General features: G+C 42.4%; 1 protein-coding gene across 8 annotated transcripts in view; it reads left to right on the top strand.

Annotated features, from left to right (window-relative positions):
* Positions 1-2,307: 2,307 nt before the first annotated feature.
* Positions 2,308-23,279, top strand: part of ZFAND6 (zinc finger AN1-type containing 6) — a 38,249-nt gene continuing 17,277 nt past the window's right edge. The window contains exons 1-2 of one of the 8 annotated variants that reach the window (XM_074838063.1): positions 2,314-2,403; positions 5,382-5,473. Coding sequence is in view for 3 of the 8 variants with exons in the window: in XM_074838060.1 (XP_074694161.1) it covers positions 14,293-14,363 (71 nt within the window). In the remaining 5 variants the exon portion in view is untranslated. Of the gene's footprint in view, positions 2,404-5,381; positions 5,474-9,597; positions 9,670-9,716; positions 9,737-14,258; positions 14,466-19,566; positions 19,589-23,279 lie in introns of those variants that run through there. The other 7 variants (XM_074838065.1, XM_074838068.1, XM_074838062.1 and 4 more) reach the window with 7 other exon arrangements.

The raw sequence follows: 23,279 nt of genomic DNA on the forward strand, positions 1-23,279 counted from the left end.
AGCCTGTAAGTCCTGAGGTCCTCAAGTGAGAAAATTGAACTCTATTTCTTCAACATTATGTCTTTCAGTCACGGTGAATCAGGATGTACATTTAATTTTTAACTACATCCTTTATTCCACCCCAAGAATAAGCCTGGCCATCTTGTTTATGAAATTTCTCCCTCAGTGGCAGTTTGACTACTGGCTCTTTTTCTGAAGATGACATAAAAGTTTGTGTTCCTTATTTCCCAGTTGTTTGCCTCTCTTGAGTTGTGACAGCTCCTACCTGTACCAAACATCCTGATTCTGAATGCTTCAAGAAACCTACTTACTCCAGCATTACTGTAACTGAGTTTTCTCATTTTGGCACATCAGAAAACAGACGAGCTTCATACACAACTTGAGGAAGATCACATCTGAAAATTCTGCTGCCCCCCCCTTGACATTTGATGCCATAACTTAACATTTGTTCCACCATGTGTTGCTGGTCAATAACTCCTGGCAGGAGGTGTCCGTCTTGTTCACTGTTTGCATTTGCCTTTTTATTCCCACTGCTGTACTGCCAGCTGTTGTGCTGGTTGCTCACAACTGCAAAAGAATCAGTTGGCTTTTTTCTAAACAGGCATTGTAAATGTTTCACCCTACTATTCTGTGTCTATATTTCTAATGATGAGATGAAACCTGGCACAAAGAAAACAGTCCAAGCTGAACCAAAGAGAATTTAAGGTTTAAAAAAAAAAATCGTAAAAAAAAGATAATCGTGGAGAGGCTTGGAGGAATGTGATCATCACTCCCCACAGCTCCTTATGATTACTGCCAAGACCATGAAAGCGCTCCAAATAATGTTGTGGGGAATGCTGTGATACCCACATGCAATGCAGGTCATCTTCTGTTCATGCAACCTGGCATTTGGAAGACTTATTGCATCAGCAAAGACAGCCAAGAGTGAATAATCTTTACCAAAATAGCTGTAAAGCTATATTAGCACTTCCATGCTGGTTGCACCAGCATTTTCTGGTGTTGATCCAAGCTCAGATATTCAAAACAAAAAAATTAGGGGCCTTTTTCCCATTAAGTGCTTTTGCCAGGTTTATGGATCTGCTTACTTGGCTCACAACGTTGGTGATAGCTCTTACCAAAGGAAGATCTCTGCTTGGACTTTACCTTTGCTGAAATGTCTGTGTCCTCTTGCAATGCCTTCCTTAGGATAGTCTCAAGTTCCTCTGCTCAAAAAAGACCCAAAATTTTAAAATCTGTTCACTGTTCCCCTAGGAAATGGAAACATGTTTTACCCATTCAAAGCTTCTGTGGCTTCCCTCGAGCTTCACAACTGCTCACTTTTTTTACCTCCTTCGAAACTCTACAAACTTAGCTCACCTCCTGACAGCTCCTCCAGTCTTGGCCTCCTCCTCTCCACTATCCACAGATAAAATTCCTCTTTTATTTGGTTTGTTTCATCTCTCTGGAATCCTGTCCTCCCTTCCTATCTGCTTTGAGCCGCCAAGTCACTCCTGATCCTCAAATCTCACCGTTAAAACCTTTCTTCATGGTATAGTTTACAGCCGCCTGTGACATTAGGTGAGACTGTGTATAGCAACATGAAAATGTTCTGTACAAAAATAAGCGGTGGTGTATTGTCTCAGAGCCCCACCATGAAAAAAAAAAAAAAAAAAAAAGGAGAAGCAAGTCATGTGACCTACTGTAGATAACAGGAGATTCAAAACCCACAGCTGACTTTTTAGAGGGGATGTGAAGCGGTGGCCGGCGTGGGGCCGCGGGTGATGCCCAAACCTCCACAGAGCCCCCGCGCCCGCCCGAGCGAAACCCGCTCTCTGACAGGAAACCTTTTCCTTCACGGGTTTGCAACACCCCCGTGGGCAGAGGGGGATAGCAGTAGGCAGCCACACAGGATTTTCTGCAGCAAAATGAATTTATGTGGGGCGGGGAGGAGGGTGGACGGCGACGTGCCGAGAGGCCGCGCGGTGCGAGGGGGCGATCTCCTCACTGCCTGCCCCCCAACGGCCACCAGCCTGAGGGGAGCGGTCCCCCAGCGCCGGCCGGGCCCCTCACCCGCTCAGCCTGCCCGGTGCTGGCGGCCGCCGCCCGGTGCCCCGCTCCCACCCCTACGTTCGCCTCAGGTCATTCGCGAGGGGCGGGGGGGAAACACGGGACGGGCCGCTGTCCCTTTAAATAGCATTCTGTGGTTCACGTCGCCGCCGTCTCCTTGTAATAATTAGTCGCGGGCCATAGCACCGCCTCCTCCTCCTCGCGGCCTCCCTTCCTCGGCTCCGCCAATCAGCGCCCGCCCGCGTCACTCTGAGGGCAACGAAACACGGAGAAAGGGAAAAAAAAGTTTGGTGAGGAGCGAGCGGGGCCAGGCGGGGCCAGGCGGGCGGCGGCGGGACGCGGCGGGCCCGGAGGCAGGTGAGGGCAGCGCGGCTGGGCCGGGCACCGGCGGACGGGCGGGTTGGGGGCCGGCGGCCTCTTTCCGCGGCGGGACAGGTGGGGCGGCGGCCACCCGGTCGTCCCTGGGGAGTGGTGATGGGGGTGCTGAGGGGAGGGTCGTGTCCACCCCCCCCCCGCGCCCAGCGCTCTTTGCTCCCCCGACCCCCGCACAGGGCAGGCCCGGGGCTGCGGGGCGGCGGCGGGGCCGGGCCGGGCCCAGGGCCCCGGGGCTGTTTTTCTCCCTTTTTTGGTCGTTCCTTCCTCCTTCCCCCCCCACCCCCCCGCCGGGCAGCTCCTCGCTGCGTGCGCAGGAGCCATGCCGGGGCAGAGGTGTTTGTACTCGTGTCCTTGGTGGAAGGGGAGAGGCAGCCTGGCCGGCCCGCGGCGCGCCGCCAGCCCTGCGCCGGGCGGGCGCCCGGCCCCCGCCGCCGCTCCCCTCCCTCCCCGGCCCCGGAGTTATTTTAGTTTGGCTGGGAGAGGCCGAGGGGCGGGGGGGAGGCGGAGAGCCGGTGGTGCGGCGGGGTCGGCCTGCCCGGCCGGCGGGTCTCCCGGCTGCCGGCGGGGATTGGACTTGAAGTAGCGTTGGTGCCCTGTCAGTGGGAGGGCTTCCCCGTCGCCGCCGTATCGGGGCCTTCCCCCGGGCCGGGGCTGGGGGTGGCTGCTGCAGTCGGTGGTGCCTCTCGGCTCCTCGGAGAAGTTTAGTGCAACCGTTGTGGCTGGTTGGGGGACAGGAGTGTTCAGGAAGCAACATGCAGTTTGCGTTGTGGCACCCTTCCAATTAAACCAAGAGTTTAAGCCTACACAGGCTGTCGTCCTTTCGTGTTTTATTGTACGAAAAGTTCTTTTTGTTGTTGCTCTTGTGTTCAGCGAGGAACCCTGCGGTATTTAACCAAACTTACCTCCTAGGCTCTGCAAAAAGCCTGAAGTGATAGGTGAGGGGTGTGAGCATCCACTCTTGTTTCCACAGGATGTTAGGATGGGGGAATCTTAAAAAATAAAAAGCGCTAATTATTGCTAATAACAATGGCTGCAACAACAACAACAACGAAATACAGAAGCTTCCACCAAATGTGCTGATGTAATATGGAGGCATTCAGCAGAACCGACAGTGGTTGCTTCTCCCCATGTGTGGACTGACTTGAAGTGTGCTGTTGTGATGCGAAGTCCATTCCCTGGGTGTTTGTCCAGACTTGTCCTATAATAGATGGCATTGCATAAGTTACGGGCAGTAAAGAGTGTGCTGAGTTTCTTTCATTCTTCTGAGGATCTATGCTTGCATCTTAACTGTGCCAAACTGTCTGTGTACACTGAAGAGAGAAGGGTGCAGCTGCCCTATGAACTTTAGGGGAAAAAAAAAAATAAAGAAGAAACTATCCTCTTCCTCCTGCTTCCAAGCAAATGATTTTGTTTGTCTGATGTCATGTTAAATAACTTCTTTCACAGAGTGCTAATCCTCTTCTGAACTGTGGATGCTGGTAACTCAACAATTGAGGAAGCAAATATGTCAATTCCTTCCTTAGTCTCTTTCCTGTCTCTCCTTTAACTTTTATAGCTTTGCTCTTCGAATTCTGCCTGCTTTGTTTATCTAGTGCTGAGGTACCTACACCTGTTCCTTATATTAATTATCACCTCACCTAGAACAAGGGGACTGGCTCTTTTCTGATCTGTCATCAGGTGTGTTTTGGGAGGATTTTTGTTCCTTATGATACTGAATATCAAAGTCTGTGACATATCAGTGGCATAATTCCTTGGGTTTACTACTTTCTGGATAGAGGAGAATAAATTCTTCACTACTGAAGAAACTCTCTCCTGTATGTATTTCATAGAATACCTCTTAAAATATTTTTTGTCTTAACAAAACTATGAATCATGTGAAAATAATAACAGATTAAAATAAATTTACTTCTCGACTAATCATGAATTTATGGCAAAAATGAACAACATTGTAGGTTACATAATATACTTTTAAGAGTGTGATCTAAGAATGTAAGTTTACATTTCAACTTCTTGTTATTTTATGGTCTCAGATGGCACATTCAAAACCTTACACAAATAGCTTGGAAGAGATAGTGGCAAGTTATCAGAAGGAGAGTAGCATTAACACAAACTACTGAAAAGTTGCTATGGTTACAGATAAAGGTAATCCCTGTTTCTGTGAAAGTGTGTCCTTTTCTAACAGCTATATTAATCAGTCTGATTTCTGAGAGAATTGTAAGTATACAAACTTCTGGCTCCATTTTCTTGGCAGCTAATAGCTATGCAGCTATTTTATATTTTTAAAAAAATACTGAATGGGCTATGACTTGCATTCAGGATACTTGATTTAAGCTACAAAGGGTATTATAGATTACATATAAATGTACTTGGAGCATGCTGACTTCAGTGTAAACTGTAGTATACTTTTTTTCACCCAAGAGATATCTGATGTCAAGGAAAAGTCTTTTAAAATGTCTTGATCCTTTCTCAAGGACTCTGACTGAAGCGAGTGATGTGGCCATCTATCACTAGAGGCCTTGGTGATGCAGCTGTACAAGATACAATTCCATGTCCTGATTTAAAAAAAAAAAAAAACCAACAACCAAACAACACAAAAAACCCCCCACAAAAAACCCAACATAAAACCCCCTGCCCAAAACCAAAACAACGTGGCAGCTGCTGAGAGTGATTGAGACCTATTACTGATGTGCAGCTTTACAGGCCAGGAGATAATGGAGGGGGGGCAGGGGGAGTGATTTTCGTAATGGCTTCCTCTATGCATAGAAGGAAGCAGTTGGAATTTAACATGTGGATGAACTTTACTAAGTTCTCAGGGTAGTGAAGCTTTGGGTGGTTTGAGATAGCTGCTAAAACTTCCAGGGCAACGTGTTTGGTGCATCTGTACTGCTGTCCAGACAACTAACCCGTCCCCTCTGATGAAGACCCAGTATTTACCACATGCACCTCTTTGTTGTTTCCAGATTTGGTATTGCGGTGCGGTAGTACATCTTGGATTGAAAGCAGCAAGAGAAATCACAAAGTTCTTCAAGATTACTGGAATCTCATCAGTCTGGTATGTTGTTCTCTTTAGGCACCTGGAATAGCAAGTTGAAATCTTTGTATGCAAGGGCCTCCGTAGTTACTCCTAAGGATACTGAAGTTTCTAGAATCTCAGCTTTTCATCAGCAACTTCATTCTCAGAACGTAACATGCTACGAAGAACTACTGCTGGGGTTGTGTAGAAGATTGTTTTTGCTAGTGGTGTTTGTAGCAGGACAGTGAACCTGTGCTCCAGAACCTTCAGTCAACATATACTCTGAACTTGTTTTCGTCTTGCCTGTCCAGCCTGGAAATTCCAGGTACTTCTGCAGACTTTTAAAACTAAAGTCAGGTTGGAAAGGAGCTATTGCTAATTGACTTTCTAGAAACTGCACACTGATGTATTGAAGAATGTGTAAGAATATGAAAAGGAATGTTTCTTGCATCACACAGGGAATCTTTTTCCCCCGTCCTTATGTAGACATGGCCCTCATGAAGTTTGTTGTTTAGGTTTGTTAAAAAATTACTACTAATGTCTCAAAATAATTTTTCAAGTTCCAGAGTTCTTAAATTCCTCTACTAATGTGCTTTTAAAATTGATATATTTCCAAAAATACCTTATACAGCAAGTTTATGATAACTATTGTTTATAAACAGGGTAGCAGCATCTGAGGGTGTAAAAGGAATGGAAAAGCTAAATATTAGTTTTAAAGCTGTCTCTAATAATAAAAAAGCTAAAAGAGCTATAATTGTTTAAAAATAATAAATAAAACATTCAGCACATGCTGTAGTGCTGACATAATTGACAACCAGCGGGTAAAGTCCTTTTCTACAATGCAAGTTCAGTATGTGTATGCAGCAGTTCAGTTGCTTTGCTACTTATTAACGTGTACAGAATCCAGGAGGTAAATGTATTCCAGACTGAAAAACAGGTGCAAAATTGTGAAGAGAGCTCTTGTGGTTCACCCTGATCTGTTGGGAACTGGACAGTGAGTAACCATCTCTTCATCTAATCCCCGAACAGCCATCACATGTGGCTTTTGATCACTACTATTCTGGTCTCTGTTTGAACTGGTGACTTAAAGATGAAAGGCGCTGTTCTTGATCTCTTGAGCTGTCAAGTCCTCCAAACTTGCTGTCTTCTGTATGTGTAAGATTACAGAACAAATGGCCTTTTAGCGGTTCCACGATTACAATAGTCAAATGAGAGTCAGGTGCTTTCTCTTGTTACTGTCCTCAGTGCAGAGTTCAGTGGCAGCAGACTAAATCTTTTTTACACTGCTGTCAAAGCTTCCCTGCTTAATGTACTTGCAGCTGCAATCTGCTATTTTCGTTTTTTCTGCATTGCTACAGATATTGTAAGAGTAGCAAAGGCATAACTTGAGCCTGGACCTTAAAATGGTGCCTCTGCATTTTTGCCAAAATGTATGTGTATTTACAGGGAAAATAGGTGGCTTATGTGCGGAAACTGTGCTTATAAATTAGGCTTTTCAATGTCTAGTTTCACTAGGCCTCCTTCAGCACGGGATAACTTGAATAGCAATTTTTTAATGTCTGGATTCCCAACATCTAGATACAGATGTGTTTACCCATGGTTTCTAGTTCAGTGAGGTAGGGTCAACTGTGAACCTACTTTGGATACCCCACTTCACAGATATATATTTTTTTGATTTTTACTTCTGTGAGGATGGAAAATTACTCTTGGGGCATTCTTAGTGTGATAGTTTTGTGTTTTGTGAGTTTTATTTGTTTTTAAATGAAATGAGGTAAGCAAATCTAGGAGGTTAGTGCTGAATGGAGGAGAATCTGCTTTGCCATTCCCCTTATGCTCTGGGTAAGCCATGCTCTTGCTTATCAGAAGCTGGCCAAACTTCTGCCAGGTCAGTGACTCAGAGGCAGATGGAAGGTTCTGATGAGCACCAGAGCTGGGCTGAGGGAGGTGGCCAGACTGCGTGACTGGCAGGGGAAAGGTGGGGAGAAAAAGGGGTGAAACTTTTCCCTTGTAGTGATAAGGAGCTGCTAGTTGCCTGCGTAACAGAAGCATGAGCTGAAGTGTGGGATGTTTAATGATAAAAAATATGTTTCATCACTGTTGCAGTTGCGAGGTGGCTAGACTTCTGTGGTAGCATATAGAGCTGGAGAGTTTTGGGACAATGTGTTTGGGGTTTTTTCTCCCCTTCTGAAAGTACCCAAACAATTACACTCACTTTAGGGTTGCCATGTCCTCTTCTAGCACTGTACAGTTTGGTTGGTAAGATCTTCTGCTGTTGTTTTTAGGGGCCTAAAGTTAATATGCTCTAAATTGATGCTTTCCAAGATTGGTTACTGAGATACTTAGAGGACGCTTTACTGGTATATTTTATTTGCATGAACTGTGTTCTTGGTTTTGATTGCTTAGATAACGTTTGGTCAAAAAAGTGTCGTGTAAGTATGGCCCAAATAGCTTCTAGCAGTACTGACTCTTGCAGGGCACTGAATTCAGGTGCAAGGGTTAAGGTCTGGTTTTTTTCAACTTATATTTTAGGTTCTGTAGGGGAAGTTATGTAAATCTTGTTAATTCCCTTCTTGTAGGGTTTCCTACTTATAACTGTAGGAATTGGTGCTTTTCAGTCATATTTGGATTTGTGGTATGATCGATGGCTCTAAAATAGAAGGTAACACAAAATGTGCTGTTTGACTGTTTTAGAGGAATTAAATGTCCTTCCTGAAGGTTTGTTTTGTGCTCTTTTGGTGTATGTATCATAGCGCAAGGGAGTACTTGCCTGTAAATACTTTCCTGATGTTGGGTGGTATTTGCAGTAAAGCAGTATGCTAAACTATCTTAGGCTTGATTAATCTGCACTAGGGAAGTTAAAACTCTCCCATTTTGCGGTACGGGCGGTCAATGAAGTAAGGGAAGGCAGGCTGCTCCAGCGCTGGCTGGAGGGACGGGGGTAAGAACCAGAAACAAGGAGGAGTGTTTCCTCTTTGCCCCTGCAACAGTCCAGAAACAACCCGAATGTGCTGACAAGTGCTCTATCTTTCTCTAGCTTAGTATTTTACACTAACACATGAAAATGTTTTCTATAAGGCAACCTTGCTAACCAGGTAAGTCTTGTGTAACTATGATGATACTTGTGGGTGCAGGAGGGAACGCTGACTGTGTCCCGGATCTTTGCGGTGTTGCTTGTTTGGAATGGGGCAAGGGTTTTCTCAAACAAGGTGTCATATCTGCACTTGTGAAATATTTATTAAGCCTTGTTTTGTTTTTACTCTTCTTGCATGTTCCAGGCTCTTCCCTTGATAGATGGGTAGGGAACTGTATCAGTGTTTACACTGAGGAAAAAGAAACACTTTTAATCTAAACGACAGGATTTTGTCCAGTGTTAAGAGGAGGCTGTGCTGTGAGAAACGCTGTTGATTGTCAGAACGTGAACAGTGTCTTGCACATTTGTTCAGTCAAGTGAAGCCTGAATAAGCACGAAAAGTTTCTGGCAGAAGCCATGGTACCTTGTGAGATGGAGACAGTCACTTCCTGCGGAGCTCCTCTTCTGCTGACTCATGCTTTAAATTGGTAGAAGTCTTTGGAACTGGCAACCCAACGTATTTTTAGCCGGAGTTACTAATTTATATAGTGTGCCCGGCTTCCCAGGGTAACTCCAGTCACTCTTGAAGAGTGGATGGGCTCAAAACCCACATCTAATTTTATCCTGTAAGTAGAGCAGGCGACAGTAGTGTCACTGCAGCGGGAGAAGTGTCTCCAGCCCGCTCGATGCTCTCCTCCACCCTCAACCCATCCGGCGTGAGAGCAGCCTGCTGGGTGGGGGTAGGTGCCCCGGGGACCGGTGCTGGCCGGAGGCTCGGCGGGAGGCGCGGAGGGGCCGCCGCTGGGCTGGCCGCCCGCTGCCGCTCGCCGGGGCGCTCGTTGGAGCTCGCTCGGGGCGGCGCGTCGCCCAAGGTTGTAGTTTGTCACAGCCGGGAGCGGGGTCCTGTCCCTTTAAGAACCAGCTTGCCCAGGGTGTTCTAACCTGGCCAGCCTAACCTGCTAGCAAGGAAAAGTTCTTTAAATAATGGATATGCCGCTCCGCCAATCGGGGAGCGGAGTCTGGCTGGCGGGGAGGGGCACCCCCGCCTCGACCAATAGGGGCGGGGGAGGTGGGGCTCCGCATCCAGGCTAGGTTGCGCCGAAGTACAGCTTCAAGTGAAGTTAATCTGGGGTGAAGCAAACAGAAAATTGTGGAGATTTTGTTGGTAGGAATTTTCCGGTTCTAATCGCGTCGTGTGGCGTTATTTCGCCCTCTGGGGCAGTGGAGTTCATGTGCGTGGGGCTTTTTTTCATTGTTTCGTTTTCTAATGATGGCAGAATATTAACATTTATGCAGGGAAGCAGAACAAAAGGGCTCTTTAGACAGGAAATAAGGTGTTGAGAGGCTCAAACTTGACCGAGTTTCTTTTGTCATCTGTTGGCTTGCACCGGTTTTTTTTGCGTGGAAGGATCGAGTCGTTCCATCTTATTTTGTGGAGAAATGTTAATTCTAAAATAGCGAGGATAATGCTGCTGTTTTGGAGTTACACAATGTTACAGGAAGAGAGCTAGCATTTAACTCTAACTTCTCTGATTCTGATGAGATTTGAGCTAACTAATTATGACAGCTGCTGTGGGATTATTCAGTGATAGCATTTGCTCTAAGTCATTTGTCTTAAATTGTCTTTTGTTGTATCACTGAAGTCTGCTGTGCTGTTGTCTGTATATTTGTTCTTGATGAGCTGTATGTCTCACAGGTCTTTAGCATTTAGAACAAAGATATGTGAAAATTATGTAAAACATTGCAATTTTTCTCTTCTTTTTTTAATCAGTTTTGCAGAGTATCTGGGTCTGTCAGAGCTCTGATTACAAACACAGGCAGGAGAATTAAGTGTTATTGCCCTGTGTTGCAGCCAAAAAAAAAAAGCGGGGGTGTGGGGGGGTGATTTTTTTTTTCTATGGAATTGGTCAGAATCTCTTTGAATCCTGTATTGTGTGATGATAGCAGGTGTTTTCTTTGAGGGAAGATTATTCTCAGTTTCTGTACCAGGCTTATCATATATGGTATTTTTAGTCACACTTTCTGCATCTGAAAGGTCTTCAGGAACAGGAAAAGTACGATTTGCCATGGGTGGCATGGGATAGGGTGAGAGGGAAGAGAGCAGGAAGTGGAAAGTCAGGAAGCAGGGAGTTTCTAATGAGAATGAAGACCTTCTTTTAATTGTCATCCTTTCTGTATCTTTGACAAGTATGTTAGATGAGGCCCCATACAGAACAATGCTTTCAGAATGGTGAATATATTTTCTTACTTCCCTAAATATTTCCTGTTTTTTATAAAAACACTTGTGTCTGTATACAGCTGTTCCTGGGAATTGGAAAGAAATACTCATGGCTCTAATACTTGTTGAGCCTGAGTTTGATAGGTTTTGTATGATTAGTCAAGATGATAGAAGAATGGATGTGGAAATTGAGCAACAATCTTCCAAATGACAGTGCAAGGCAATTGCTTAGACCTTTACTGAACATAAACAAGTGTGATGATTAACGTATACCTCATTCTTTCAGTTTTACTTTGAGCCATTTTGTTTTTTCCCAAAATGCTGGGTATGGATTACTTATATATAAGTCAGTGTCTTGACACACTGGCATCTTGCCATGCTCCAGTGGCTTATAGGTCTGAATTACTAATTCACTCTTGCTGTCTGTTTTTATCTGTTTATAGCATTTTTTAATGTTCTAGATTGTATTTAAACCCTGGAAATGCTACTTTTGAATGAGCATTGACTATATATAATCTTTTAGCTGAGAGATGGGCCAGATCTCATGTATCGGGGAAATATTTAAGACTGGAATATGTAAGTGTTTAAATACCTGGGTTTTGATTCATTTCTTAACTTACAAGTGATGCCAGGCTAGATCAGATGTCTGAGGTGAGGACAAGAAGAATAGTATAATTTGCTATAATTTCTAGACATTTATGGGTATGTGTATCAGACTTGCTTAAACAAAAGGAAGCAAACTTGAGTATTTGTATGCTGTTAAATACTACGTTTAGCCAAGAGCTGGTTTTGCTTAGGACAGGAAGAAAGCTGAATATATGAGGCAACTTGGTTCATACTGCTTGATGACTGGGTAGCCATTCTTCTCAGGTCCCCTCTGCCCCCCAACTTAGTTAGGAAAGGTGTATTATCTGGGACCAATTTTCCTGATTTATTCAACACAGGAGTGAAATGCTCAACTCTCTCACCACATGTATACAATTCTAATGCAGGCTGTTTGTAGAAAGCAAATCTGCCCTAAAGGATAAACATACCACTTTGCTGGCACAGCTGTACAACTTCTGTATTCAGGCTACAGCAAATGTTTCTTGCCTGCATTCAAAGCCGTCGCTGGCAGGACCTGTGTTGTCCCTGCACGATGATTGGTTGTTCCAGCACTTCTTGTTCATAAAACCTTCTCCTGCACATGCTCCATCTGCAGATCTTAAACACTGTGAATGTGTTGTGTGCTGTGGGTTTTATGTGTCTGCTTCTTGTGCCAGGATGGAATATACATCTCTGATGTGAATAAGAGATTCTTAAAAGTGATTGTAAACCTGTGTACAAAACGCAGGGCCAAATTTTATGCCCCCCGTTTATGAGGCAAAAGGGATGTGTGCTCTACAGACTGCTGGTGGCGCTTCCCAGTGTCGTGAAGTGGGTGGCCCACCATGTGCTGGGATGGTAACGCTGTGCTCTGGTTCTGTTTAATACCACTTAGAGAAGGCTGCACGCCTCATGGGATGTTCTCTGTAAAACATGCCCAGAGCCTTAGGGAGGACAGACGTTCCTCCTGCAAACAGTGACGTGGGCTTCAGATCCCTGCTTGTTGAGTGCCCTCTGCTACGCACAGGGGCCTCCTGCCGCTCTTCCAGCAGAGTGGGTCGTGTGAGCACTGGAGGCAAAGTCAGCTAGGCTAGTTTAAATTGTTTTAAATTAGTGGCTTGAGCCAACTCAACTGGCTGTTTTCCCCTCCTCTTCCTCCCTCTATTTCCCAAGTGGTTTAGGGATCATTTCTGCTAATTGCTGTGTGCCCAAGGCAGAAGGGAGTGAGGGAGAGGAATAATGTAATCTTAGAGAATTTCAGCTATATCCAAAAAGGGACATCTGCCCATAGTTTTAGACATAGTGTTAGGCTGTTAACTAGTTTCTGGGAAGGATGTGGTGAAGGGGTGAGCTCGGGAGCCGTTGATCATTACAGCCATGCTGTTGCAGGGAAGATTGATACTGGAGGGACAGGCCTCTCACTCCTCAAGGAGATAGTTGGCCTCCTGTGGTGTGGAACTCAGTCTGGGTGGGGCAGATGATCTGGCCAGTGATGTTTACACTGTAATAAGGTTTTGTGAAAATAAGCAGTTAATTACACATGACCTACAAAGGAATAAAAATAGCTTGGATCTGTTCTTGCTTTAAAATCCATTTAACAGTGGCATGAAACGTTGGGGATTTTAAAACCTGCTTATTTTTTTTACCTTTAGAAATATCAGGAACATTAAGTCCTTCTTCCCTGTTCTTGTTGGACGTCTCAGATGTGTCATAAGCTTCTCAACCCTTAATTGAAGGGGTGGGGTGATATATTTTTAAGAGATTTCTTCTTCCAACTGTGTTTATAGGGCTTTTGAGCTAAATAGAGATTAGCAAAAACAAAGCTTTGACAGTGCAAAAATTGTTTCTTCTTGATCAAGTTGTGTTTTCTTGCTTGTTCTCCAGTTGTTGACAGAAACTGAAGTTTTTGCATTTGAAAAGTGACGTTTTTGGCTATCAAATTATGCCTTAAGAAATAAACTGAGTTGAATTCTAACTTGATCTATCTTCTGCTCCGTTTAGATGAGCTTAAGACAATCTTTTGAGTATTACTTAGACAATTGAACACTTGCATTTGAGTATTTCCTAAAAATAGCTCCTTTCTAAGCAGCAGTTTTATTAAACGCACAGCTCTTCCTTTAACTTAATGGTTCAACAATCTTGCAGAAGCCAAAACCGTCTCCACGCTGAAGACACCCCTGCTCAGCCATTCTGCCCTGTCAGGGTGTATTTGTATTGCAGGACTCTAACCTTAAGGATATGGTATTTGTCAGTCTGAAACGTAATAATCCTGTATCTGGAGAACTAAACTATAAACAGTGTGGCTGACTTGGCAGGCCCCGGCAACCACCTGAACAGTTTAACTAGCCCAGGGTTTAAGACAACACTGCACTGGTGTGTCCTGTGATTCATGATGCTAATGCATTTTTATCTATGTGAAGGATTAGGGAAACAAATATAAACTTAATAATCAAATTGTAGTGGGAGCTTAATACCAGTGTTTTTGAGGGCAGAAGTGAGGTGCTTTCAGCTTGTCTAAACGCTATGCTTTGGATGTGTTTTTTTTAAACAAGGACTAAAGTTTTCACCATTAGCTTGAACAAGGTAGGAGGCTAGACAATTTTTGCATGTGTGCCACTGAATATAATTGGGCTGATGAAAGCAGAATATTGCATGGGGAAGGCAGATACTTTCCACTTAAGGTTTTAAATTGTGTTAGGAGGTGAGAGGCAAGAAGAGAGAACCACCAATTCTGCAGGCAAAAATGTAGAATTTCTGTGCCTAAATTGGACATATTCATGCCTTTTTATATAAAAGGCTATCTTTGAGGTAGATTATCAGAAGAAAACATTTAATGAGTTGTTGATCATGCTGTTTTTGAGGGTGGGTGTCAGGGGAGATAACGAAACTGCAAAGAAGGATAAAATTGTTGCTCTGCTACCCCCTGTACGAATTTCAGATGTTTTTCTAAAATCATATGTAGACTCAAGACCTTAATGCAGTGTAATGTTATCATATAGCAGAATGTTTTCTGCACAACAGAATGACCTTGCGTCGGAATCTGCACCTTTATCGACGTAGGGGCAAAAGAAGCGGCTGTGTTTTGAGTGTTAAACTGAAATGTTTGGAGATTGTTCTTCCTGCCTGGCTCCTTCAGAATCAAGCAAGAAGCTTACAAGGTAGCTTTTGTTGCTGATATAGGAGAGTTTTCTAAGTGAACTTCACCAGACTTCTTATGTTGGAATTATGCAATCTAAATATCATGCTTGTATGATGTACTGTTGAGTATTGGTGTTAAGTCCTTGAATAAAGTGATTTTGTAGGTATTAATTAGAATTAGTTATGAAACAAGTGTTATTGTCCTGGTGAAAAGTATTTAGAAGAGTAATTATTGTAGTGTTCTGCGATACCAAAACCATTTGATTACTAACTTGCAAAAAAGAAAAAAAAGTAATTCTGGCAATATGGAAGGACTTACCTGGAACATTTTTTAGGGAAAAGACTTTAGAATTGCTCAATAGGATTGTTTTGAATATCAGCATATTTTCATGGGGTTTGTTTAAAGTATCCTGGGAGAGGAGGAAGGCAGCATTTTAACAATAGGTCAAGGTAAGTGTATTATTAGTTACATAACAAACAAGTTGTCAGCTGAGTGTGACAAACTACGCAGGGGCTGAGACCAGTGCTGAGATCAAGGAGTATTTGATTTGTTGTGGGCCAGCCTGGCAGCCGTGCATGAATTTTTTTGTCTTCCTAATAATCTAGTCAAACTTGACTTAGTGCTTTCACTGTGATTTAAAACTCCTGTGCATAGCAGTGGAGTAACTGACTGGCTTTAAAATATTTTTTTTTTGAAAACAACAACAAAAAAATCTAATTTCACACTCTGGTCAGCTATTTGTTTTGCCTTACTGCATTTGCTTTTCTCTAATTTGGTGTCTGTGAAACTTTTGACTGTTACCTATGGTCTCTCTTACTGCAAGAATTAGCTTGTTATTCTGCAGAGTCATAATGTGACTGTGACCCATGGTCTTAAGTTTATACCTAGTCATTCTTTATATAAATAAATCCCTGATTAGTTGCTACCTACTTATCCTTCTGTCTTCTACCTCAGATCCCTCACTGAACAGTCAGAATGCTTGAAATATCAGCCTGCTTTGCTGAGGAATACCTCTGTCCTTGTTGCAGTTCTGACACCTTAATTTCTCAGACTGTCAAGGCGTGAGATGAAGAATTTATTGAAACTTCTTTGTATGACTTGATAGCTCTATCTGGTGAACTCACACAGGGTGGCATATACAGTGTAAAATGCGCATTGCAATGTTGCTGAGTTTACTTAATCAGCATCAAGTTAGTTGTTAAAATGGGACAGTCTTCTCTTGAAACCCAGGTTTATGGTTTTAAATTACTGATTTTTAATGTAAGGGATACAAATATCCTTCAACAGTAGTGAGGGGTTTTTAGTCTTCACAAAAGGAGTGCAAGACAGAAGAGACTTCTGGGAGACAGTGTTAGAGCATTGGGCTTTTGTGTTTCAAGCCATAGCAAGGATGTGGTACTTGTGGAATTAGCCTCCTGTAATGCAGCAGCTGAAGCTGCGGTGCCTGTGAATGCATCTTTAGGCCAAGCTGAAGGGTGTTGGTCTTGCTGACCTCCCTCTTGTTTCTGACCTTATACCATAATAAAAGAGAATATATTGTGCTCTTTTGCCATTGTTTCTTGGTAAAAAACCCATTGGCCGGTGTTTGAATGGAAGAGAATGAGCATCATGATAGAAAGACACACATTGCTGATAATTGAGGCTCAATATCTTCTGAGCAGATTTTGTTCCCTCTTCATCCATTCTGAAGTGTGATGAAGGCTTTAATACGCAAAGCAAGATAATTGAAGAGATCTGGCTTGCATATTCTATGTTTGTCTTCTCCTTTATATCATGAATTTTCCTTTCTCTAGAAAGTGCTGTCACTCTGTCATGTGTCAATCTGTTCTCTGGCAGAATACAATCACTATGGCAAGAGGATAAAAAGACAAGTTAGATGTACTTAAAGAGTTATTGTTCAAAATGCTTCTAAAAATGCAAATTTCTGTTTATGTGGCTTGAGGAAAAAGGGGGAATCCCATGGCACTACTTAACAACTTGGCCCTTTTGGATATAAGTCCCTCCCTTAAAACCATTTATGGCTGTATTTTTCTATGTAGAATTGTGGAAAGAACTCTGTACAAAGGTACCATCGTAATAAATGGGGAGACAGTGGCATCCAGCCATGCTATTTTTAGGCTATTGTGCTCTCAACTTGCTGATCTAAGTGTTCTGGACAGTGCGGGGGGGGGGGGGGGGGGCAGACATTGTACTAGAAATGCATGCTCATATAACTGAATCTTGTCTGAAAACAGAATGAATAGCAGATTTGGTCATCAGAAAGGCAGTTTACGGAGTTGTACCTGGAGTATTACTAGGTAAAAAGGATGTCCTGGTGATTAAAGCACAATGTTTGCAATACAGACTTCTACTCAAAAGCTGTCAGCTTTGGCTTTCTTGTCAGTTGAGAAACTAAAATACGTGCAGTCTGTTCTGTATGGGCTTAGGAAAGAAGTATAAAAAAACCCTAGTTTCTGTTCCATTATGGCAGTGGGAAAAAATGCCAGTTGTCCTCAATCAATTTTCTTTCAGTAGTTTTTAAGCTTTTCCTAAACAGTGTAATGACCTCTCCATCTGATCAAGTGGTGTAGTTTTGGAAACCTTCAGGAAGGGGAGAGTGTCTCACTGCAAATTTCTGATCACTTCTTAACCCCTTAACTACCCAAGACAATGTCAGATTAATAGATAAAGCTGAGACAAGGCAACTCTGACCTCTTGAGATGCATGCGTTTTTCCTTGGCATATACTGTGAGTGAGGCTGTGCCTTAGAGTTCAGTTCTGATATGAACTAGGTAGTTTCACCTTCCTCCTGCAGTGCACTGTTAACCTTGAGTCTTCTGGCACAGAGCTGTAGAGCTGCACCATAAACCAGATACAAGAACCAATCCAAACTTTTGAAGAGTGAAGTCTCCAGATCAGTTCCTGGCCCAGCAACACTGCAGCAGAAGTATCTAAAGCCCCCAAACACCTGTATCATGAAACCATTGCAGTGGTTGCATATAAATATATATTGGATGCATATATATTGATTGCATTTGGACGTTTACATGTTGCAGTGTTTCACGCCGTGTAAGGTGGCAGTTGAGAGGAAACTAAGAAAAGATGCAAAACTTTATGGTGTGACCAGTTGGTATATTCATATCTTCGGTGAAACTTCACAGTATGTAACAGTGATGGATAAATATCAGTTTCCCAACATGGTGGCTGCTGATCAACTGTATGATATTTTCATATGCTTTGTGCAGGGTGATAGGTTTTTAGCACTTAGACATCCAGTAACTTTTTTGGGATCGTGTAACCTGGCTTCCCCAGTGACTGAAATAATAATTAAGGGGGTAAAAAAACCCCCCGACACCAAAACCCCCTAGAATAGCATTAGGGTTAAAACAAAGTAGCACCTTTGAGTCCCTTGGCTAAATTTAAGCACATTGCAGAAGATGAGGAATGTAGCTTTGCCACAGGGAACATCATACTTATACCTCTCCTGCTGAACACTTGTCCTTAAATACCCTCTTTGTTTGGTCAGGATTTAGCTTTAGGTTGAGTTCCCCATCAAACCACAGTAAGGGTATTGTATAATTTTGAACACTTAAATTAGACATAGTGCATAATTCTAAATAGAGCAACACATCATGCATGATAATCACAATGTTCTTGGAAGTTAAGTTGAATTCAAGATGCCCTAGCCAAAAATGATGATGATGATAGTTTTATTTATTAACAGCTAGGAACCCTGATATTAGAGCAGGACCTCCCTTAGCATTAGGCCTACATAGAACTGTAGCATTATAAGCTAATTAAAATTCTACATAGTGCTGTTTACAAAAACAAATTATAATGTATTTTGTGCTTACTGTCAGTTCTCAGCAACAGGTGTTTTGTTAACAAGAAGCTGTCTATTTTGGGAACTCGTGTTAAAGCGGCTTTTATCTCTTCTGGGTTTGATATGCTTAAAATAAGTGAAACTTATGCTGTATTGAGAGAAGATTACTTATTCACTGAAGCTCAAAAGAAGCGATTACTGAATCTATATCTATTCTTTCAGTAATTATGTGGGTAATCTTGTAAGTGTTTGAATCCTTACAGATTATTTTTCATCAGTTTGTAAAGCCAAACCTGTTTTAAAATACAGCATCAAAAATAGTTTATGGAGTTGCCCTCCTTCATCCGTTAAACTTTGGTCTGGTATCTAAAGGGAATGTAGAGAATTTTAGAATCTCCTGATTCTAATTTTACACAACCTCTGATTTCTGAAATGGCTGACTTCATTCTGCTTTCTTTGGCATCATATATTGTAGCCTTGTCTTGTCTGCTTCAGAGTAGCTTTCTTTTATAGAGCATTTTAAAAGAAGGCATTTCTGTAATCTGACAGATTTCAAGTAAACTCTGCATTTATAGGGCTGTGTAGAAATACAGAGAACAACTTGAGGATTCCTGCAGTCTTTGGCTTAGGCACCTTAATGCCAAAGTACAGCTATGAGATAGCACAAACTCAAGAGGAAAGAAAAGGGCTCCTCAAGCAGTATCGGCAGCTAGTGCAGCTTGATGCTGGTTCAGCTACACATGATGGAAACTGTGGTTTGTACGAGTTGACGTAGCAGACTGCTGACAAGCAATTACTGAGATGGTTTGATTTTTCTAATGGGTGTAACTCCTAAATTTTTATTCCTCTTGAGCAGAGACGCCAGAGCAAGCACTACATAAAAGTGTGCTCTTTTATTAGTAGTTGCATGTTCCATCACAAGTGTAACTTCATGTCAGGTTTCTGTGGCAGTCTTGTCATAGAGACAGCCATCTTCCAAAAATGGACCTGCTGAGCCTGTCTGCCTCTAGCCTTAAATCTTGGGTGATCTGGGTAGGCTAAACTGAGTAAGTACAACCTCACATTTTGGGAGAAAAATGCTTTGGTCTCTCCTCTGGCTTGTGTATGGACATACAGTGCTTTGGGTAGGACAGCATGACGAGTGGGGCAGCTGGCCAGTGTCCTCTCTGCATTCCTCAGATATGCCTCTTGGACTTCTCGCCGTGACTCTTCCAGAGATACCAGTACAAAAACAGCTTCCCAAAACACGTGACATGCTCTTTTCTCATGTTCACTTTTCTCGGTCTATAATTCACTCAGAAATTGTCTTTACTTTGTACAGAACAACTGTACTTACTGTGGTAAGCTCTCAGTGCTTTTAATGTTTAACTAGTTATCTTTATTGAAGGTCCCTGTTGTGTCTTGCTGTAAACAAGCGTGTCCAGCTCCAAGGGTTGTTTGCTGTTTTTTCTCTTGAATCCGAGAAGTGACTTTTGTGGTGTGTGTGTGGGTTTGGTTTTGTTTTTTTCACTTGCATTCAGGTTGAGCTCTCCCAAAAGGCAGCTTTGTCAGCTTCAATTTTCTGATCGTCATCACTGAAGAGACTGAAACTTTGAACATGCAAGTTGTGTTCTTTCTGAAAGCATCTCTGTACTTCTTTCCGGGATTAACTGGGGTTGCCTACAAATGTATTGTGCTGCTGTGGAATAAGAAGTAAATAAGAGACTATTAAGTTTTCTAAGTCAGAGAAAAAATGATGGTTTTTTGAATTTCACAAAGTTTGGATACTGTCATATACAAGGGCCTAATTCTAGTGGTGCTGCAGTGCTAGTCTTTAACAACAAAGAAATCCAAATGTGCATACTTAAATGTACTAAAAATGATAACCTGTGGCATTTTGAGTTGCATTTTGCTGCTTTAGGCTCAAATTGAAATATATGATAAATAGGAGGAAAATTGTTGAAGGCTTTTTACAGAGTGCTGCGTTTAGTCTTTTAGGTGCCGCAGCAGTTACCAGATGCTCCAGCATAAAGTAGTGGTCATTCCCGCAAATCCCCCACCATCCCGTAGTGAAAGCTAGTAGCTCTCTATGGCCGTTTTCTGGAATTCTGACACTTTCATGAAACTCCTTTTGTCTGTACTCTGCCTCTTTGAAATCCCACGTAAACAAAATGTGATTCCTCCTACTAGTCAATAAAATGTACCTGTTACATTGCTCATTATTTTTTTAAGATTAATCTTCAGTAGAGTAGTGAACATCATGGAATTGTCCCTTTATTTGGTATGGTGACTATACTAAAAAGTTTGGAAATTAAATAAGAAAAACTTGCTTATACTTCTGGTTTTTGTTTGTAGACTTTAAGTAGTCACTGCAAGTAATTTGATGCATTTGCATGAGGTGAATGAGAGTTTCTGAGGTACCCTGTTTTACAGCAGTTAATCTTTGGTTCTAGTAATCTGTACTTTGCAAAGGTTGAGCGTGGCCACAAGTAGTAATTACAGTTTCAAAGTAACATCTATTAATAGTGTATGCAGACAAGCATAGAAAGCTGAATCCTTATTAACAGTGATCTTCTTGATACCAGTATAGAATCTGTGCGTCTTTGTTCTTGCCTAGTTAAGAGTAAAGAGATTGTAGTGAAATGTTCTCTTGTTCCTCGCATAACCTTGAATACAAGAGCAGACAGCTGTAGTTAGCAATATACATGCTTTAACACTAGAGGCTTTGTCTATACCAAGTGTTCCTGGGTTGTATCCTGATGTAACATTGGTAGTATGATATCGTGGCTTAGATTAGTTATGAAAGTTGCTAATGTTCCTTCTCTTCCTAAGACCTGAACTCTCTTTTCTGTCTGCCGCTTTTGAGATTGCACTTTCCCTAATGTGTGGCTCTTTTTTCCACCAGTGTAATTCTTTCACAGTTTTTCTGCCATCTTAAATCTGGGATTTACACTGCACAGGGAATATAGCTTTCTTGAGGGTCCAGATTTTATTTATATTTTAATTCTTGTACTTGCTGACTACGTAGAATTAGAAGTGAAGAAAAGACTACTGTAACTCTTTCCGTCTTTTTGTAAAGTTTCTGCTAGAAGTGTCTAATAAGTGCTTGATTTTAGCCTAAAATAAGTCTATGCATGAAACAAAAATAAAAAGCTGTTCAACAGGAATAGACTGGAACATAAGTAGATATTGGATGACTTGTCAAGTGAGTTGAGAGAACATCTTATGTAAGTCTTTGGTCACTAGTTTGAATGTTTTGTTTTTGATATTGTCATATAAATTCTGCTTCAGTAGTTCAAATTGCAACTTAAAACTGTATTTAGTTGTGAGCAGGAAGAAAACCAGAGGCCTACTGGAATGAATTGAAAGCATGGGTTCTCTTGGTGCTGAGGAAGTTGGATAACTCCTGTGTTTTGAAAAATGCAGCAGCTGTGTGTTCTGCTGCTAAAGGAACAAAGAGGTCACTGCCCTTACGGATCTGCTTGCATAGTTGGTCCTTAACCATATTCACTTTTTTAACTCAAAGCATTCTGATGAAACTGGGTCAGAGTGTAACTACACATGTAGCTATGTGGGCAAATCTGAACCAGCTGTAGTGTTTTAGTCAGGGTGAGCTGTAGATGAAATTACATGTCTGACTGCAACCAGCAAGCTGGGCTGAACTGTAATGACTGAGGCCCCTATTCAAATCTGCCAGTTCTTCTTGGCTCCATAGCAAGTTGCTGGGACATGGTAATGCCTTAAAGCAGCTACGAATGACTGCTCAGTGAATGTAAATTGGGGCCTTTTGGGAGAGAGCAACGGAATAAAAAGAAAACAGGACTGTTCTGTAACTTGCTATTAATTTGTGAGTCTAGTGCTTTATACCGTGAGTACTGTCCTGCTTCCAGCGGGACACCTGAGCAGCTGTGTCTGCAAATTCTGAAGTGGTATCCTTGAACGCAGCCAGTGCTTTGGTAACTTCTGCAGCAAGACTGAACAGAGCTCTGCTCTTAGGCCTTTATTTGCCATTTGTTTTGATAAGCCTGTAGAGGAATGCAGTTCCTATTTTTGTTTTTTGTACTAACATGCCTTTTCATATAGCGATACAGCTGGTATCGGATATCCGTACCAGTACGTGCTCTAAAATGAAGTGTATTTTTGTCTAAGCAACTTAGTATCTTGCTTTTATTTGTGCCTGGGATGAAGCTTTATATGCTTAAGCAGCACAAATTACCATTTTTGCAGATTCTTCCTTGCCTCATTAGCACAAACGGAAGATGACCGTTAGTACTGATGCTACTTAAATCAGTGCTGAACTGCTTCATTATAAAGGCGATTATGATAGAGGTGGGAATATTTTAATCACTTGTTTAAAAGTTGGGTTCATCCTTTGAGGTAAGTGTCAGCTGAAGTCTGTCAGTGCGTTGATCTTTGACAGTGAAGGGAGTAGCTTGCACTAAATGCTCTGCTTTTTCTTTGAGAAGCATTTTCAAAGCTGGCATCAATATGGTTCAAACTGCATCTGGTTTGGTACTGTCGCTGAAGCAGAATGCTGTTTGGGTGGTCTCTTCTGCCTCAGCATTAGCATTTGGGAGGGATCCTTCCCATACCAGTCACAAATTTTAGGAGTGTTTGCAGAACGTGAGACTGTACTTCAGTTGGGGTATTGAATGTGAGGATCTGCTCACTTTTCCTACCACAGCTTGAAGTATGGGGAAGACTAGAATTCAAGAGACCTTTTTCTTTGGGGAAGACAGATGAAGAGAAGGCTGGCTTCTGTGCAGAATAATTTTTTTCCTTGTTGGGAGGGGGGAAGAGATTATTCCTAAACCTTGTGTGTTTAATCCTGCTAAATGCTGCTCTCTCTCTGATCTTACTGATTAACATTTGAAGCCTATAAAGCTAGGGTATCAGTTGTTTGAAAGTAGTAGTGTATAAACATTTTAATTAAAAGGAAAGGAGGGGGGGAAGACCAGTATTGGAGTGCCTGCTCTGTGGGAAAGGGATAAACAAATATTTTGTTACTTGCTCTGCAGAGTATTGGAAGAGAGGTTCTCTTTTTCCAGAGAA

This window comes from Strix aluco, chromosome 12 (assembly GCF_031877795.1).
Source record: "Strix aluco isolate bStrAlu1 chromosome 12, bStrAlu1.hap1, whole genome shotgun sequence".
Classification (NCBI taxonomy): Eukaryota; Metazoa; Chordata; class Aves; order Strigiformes; family Strigidae; genus Strix; species Strix aluco.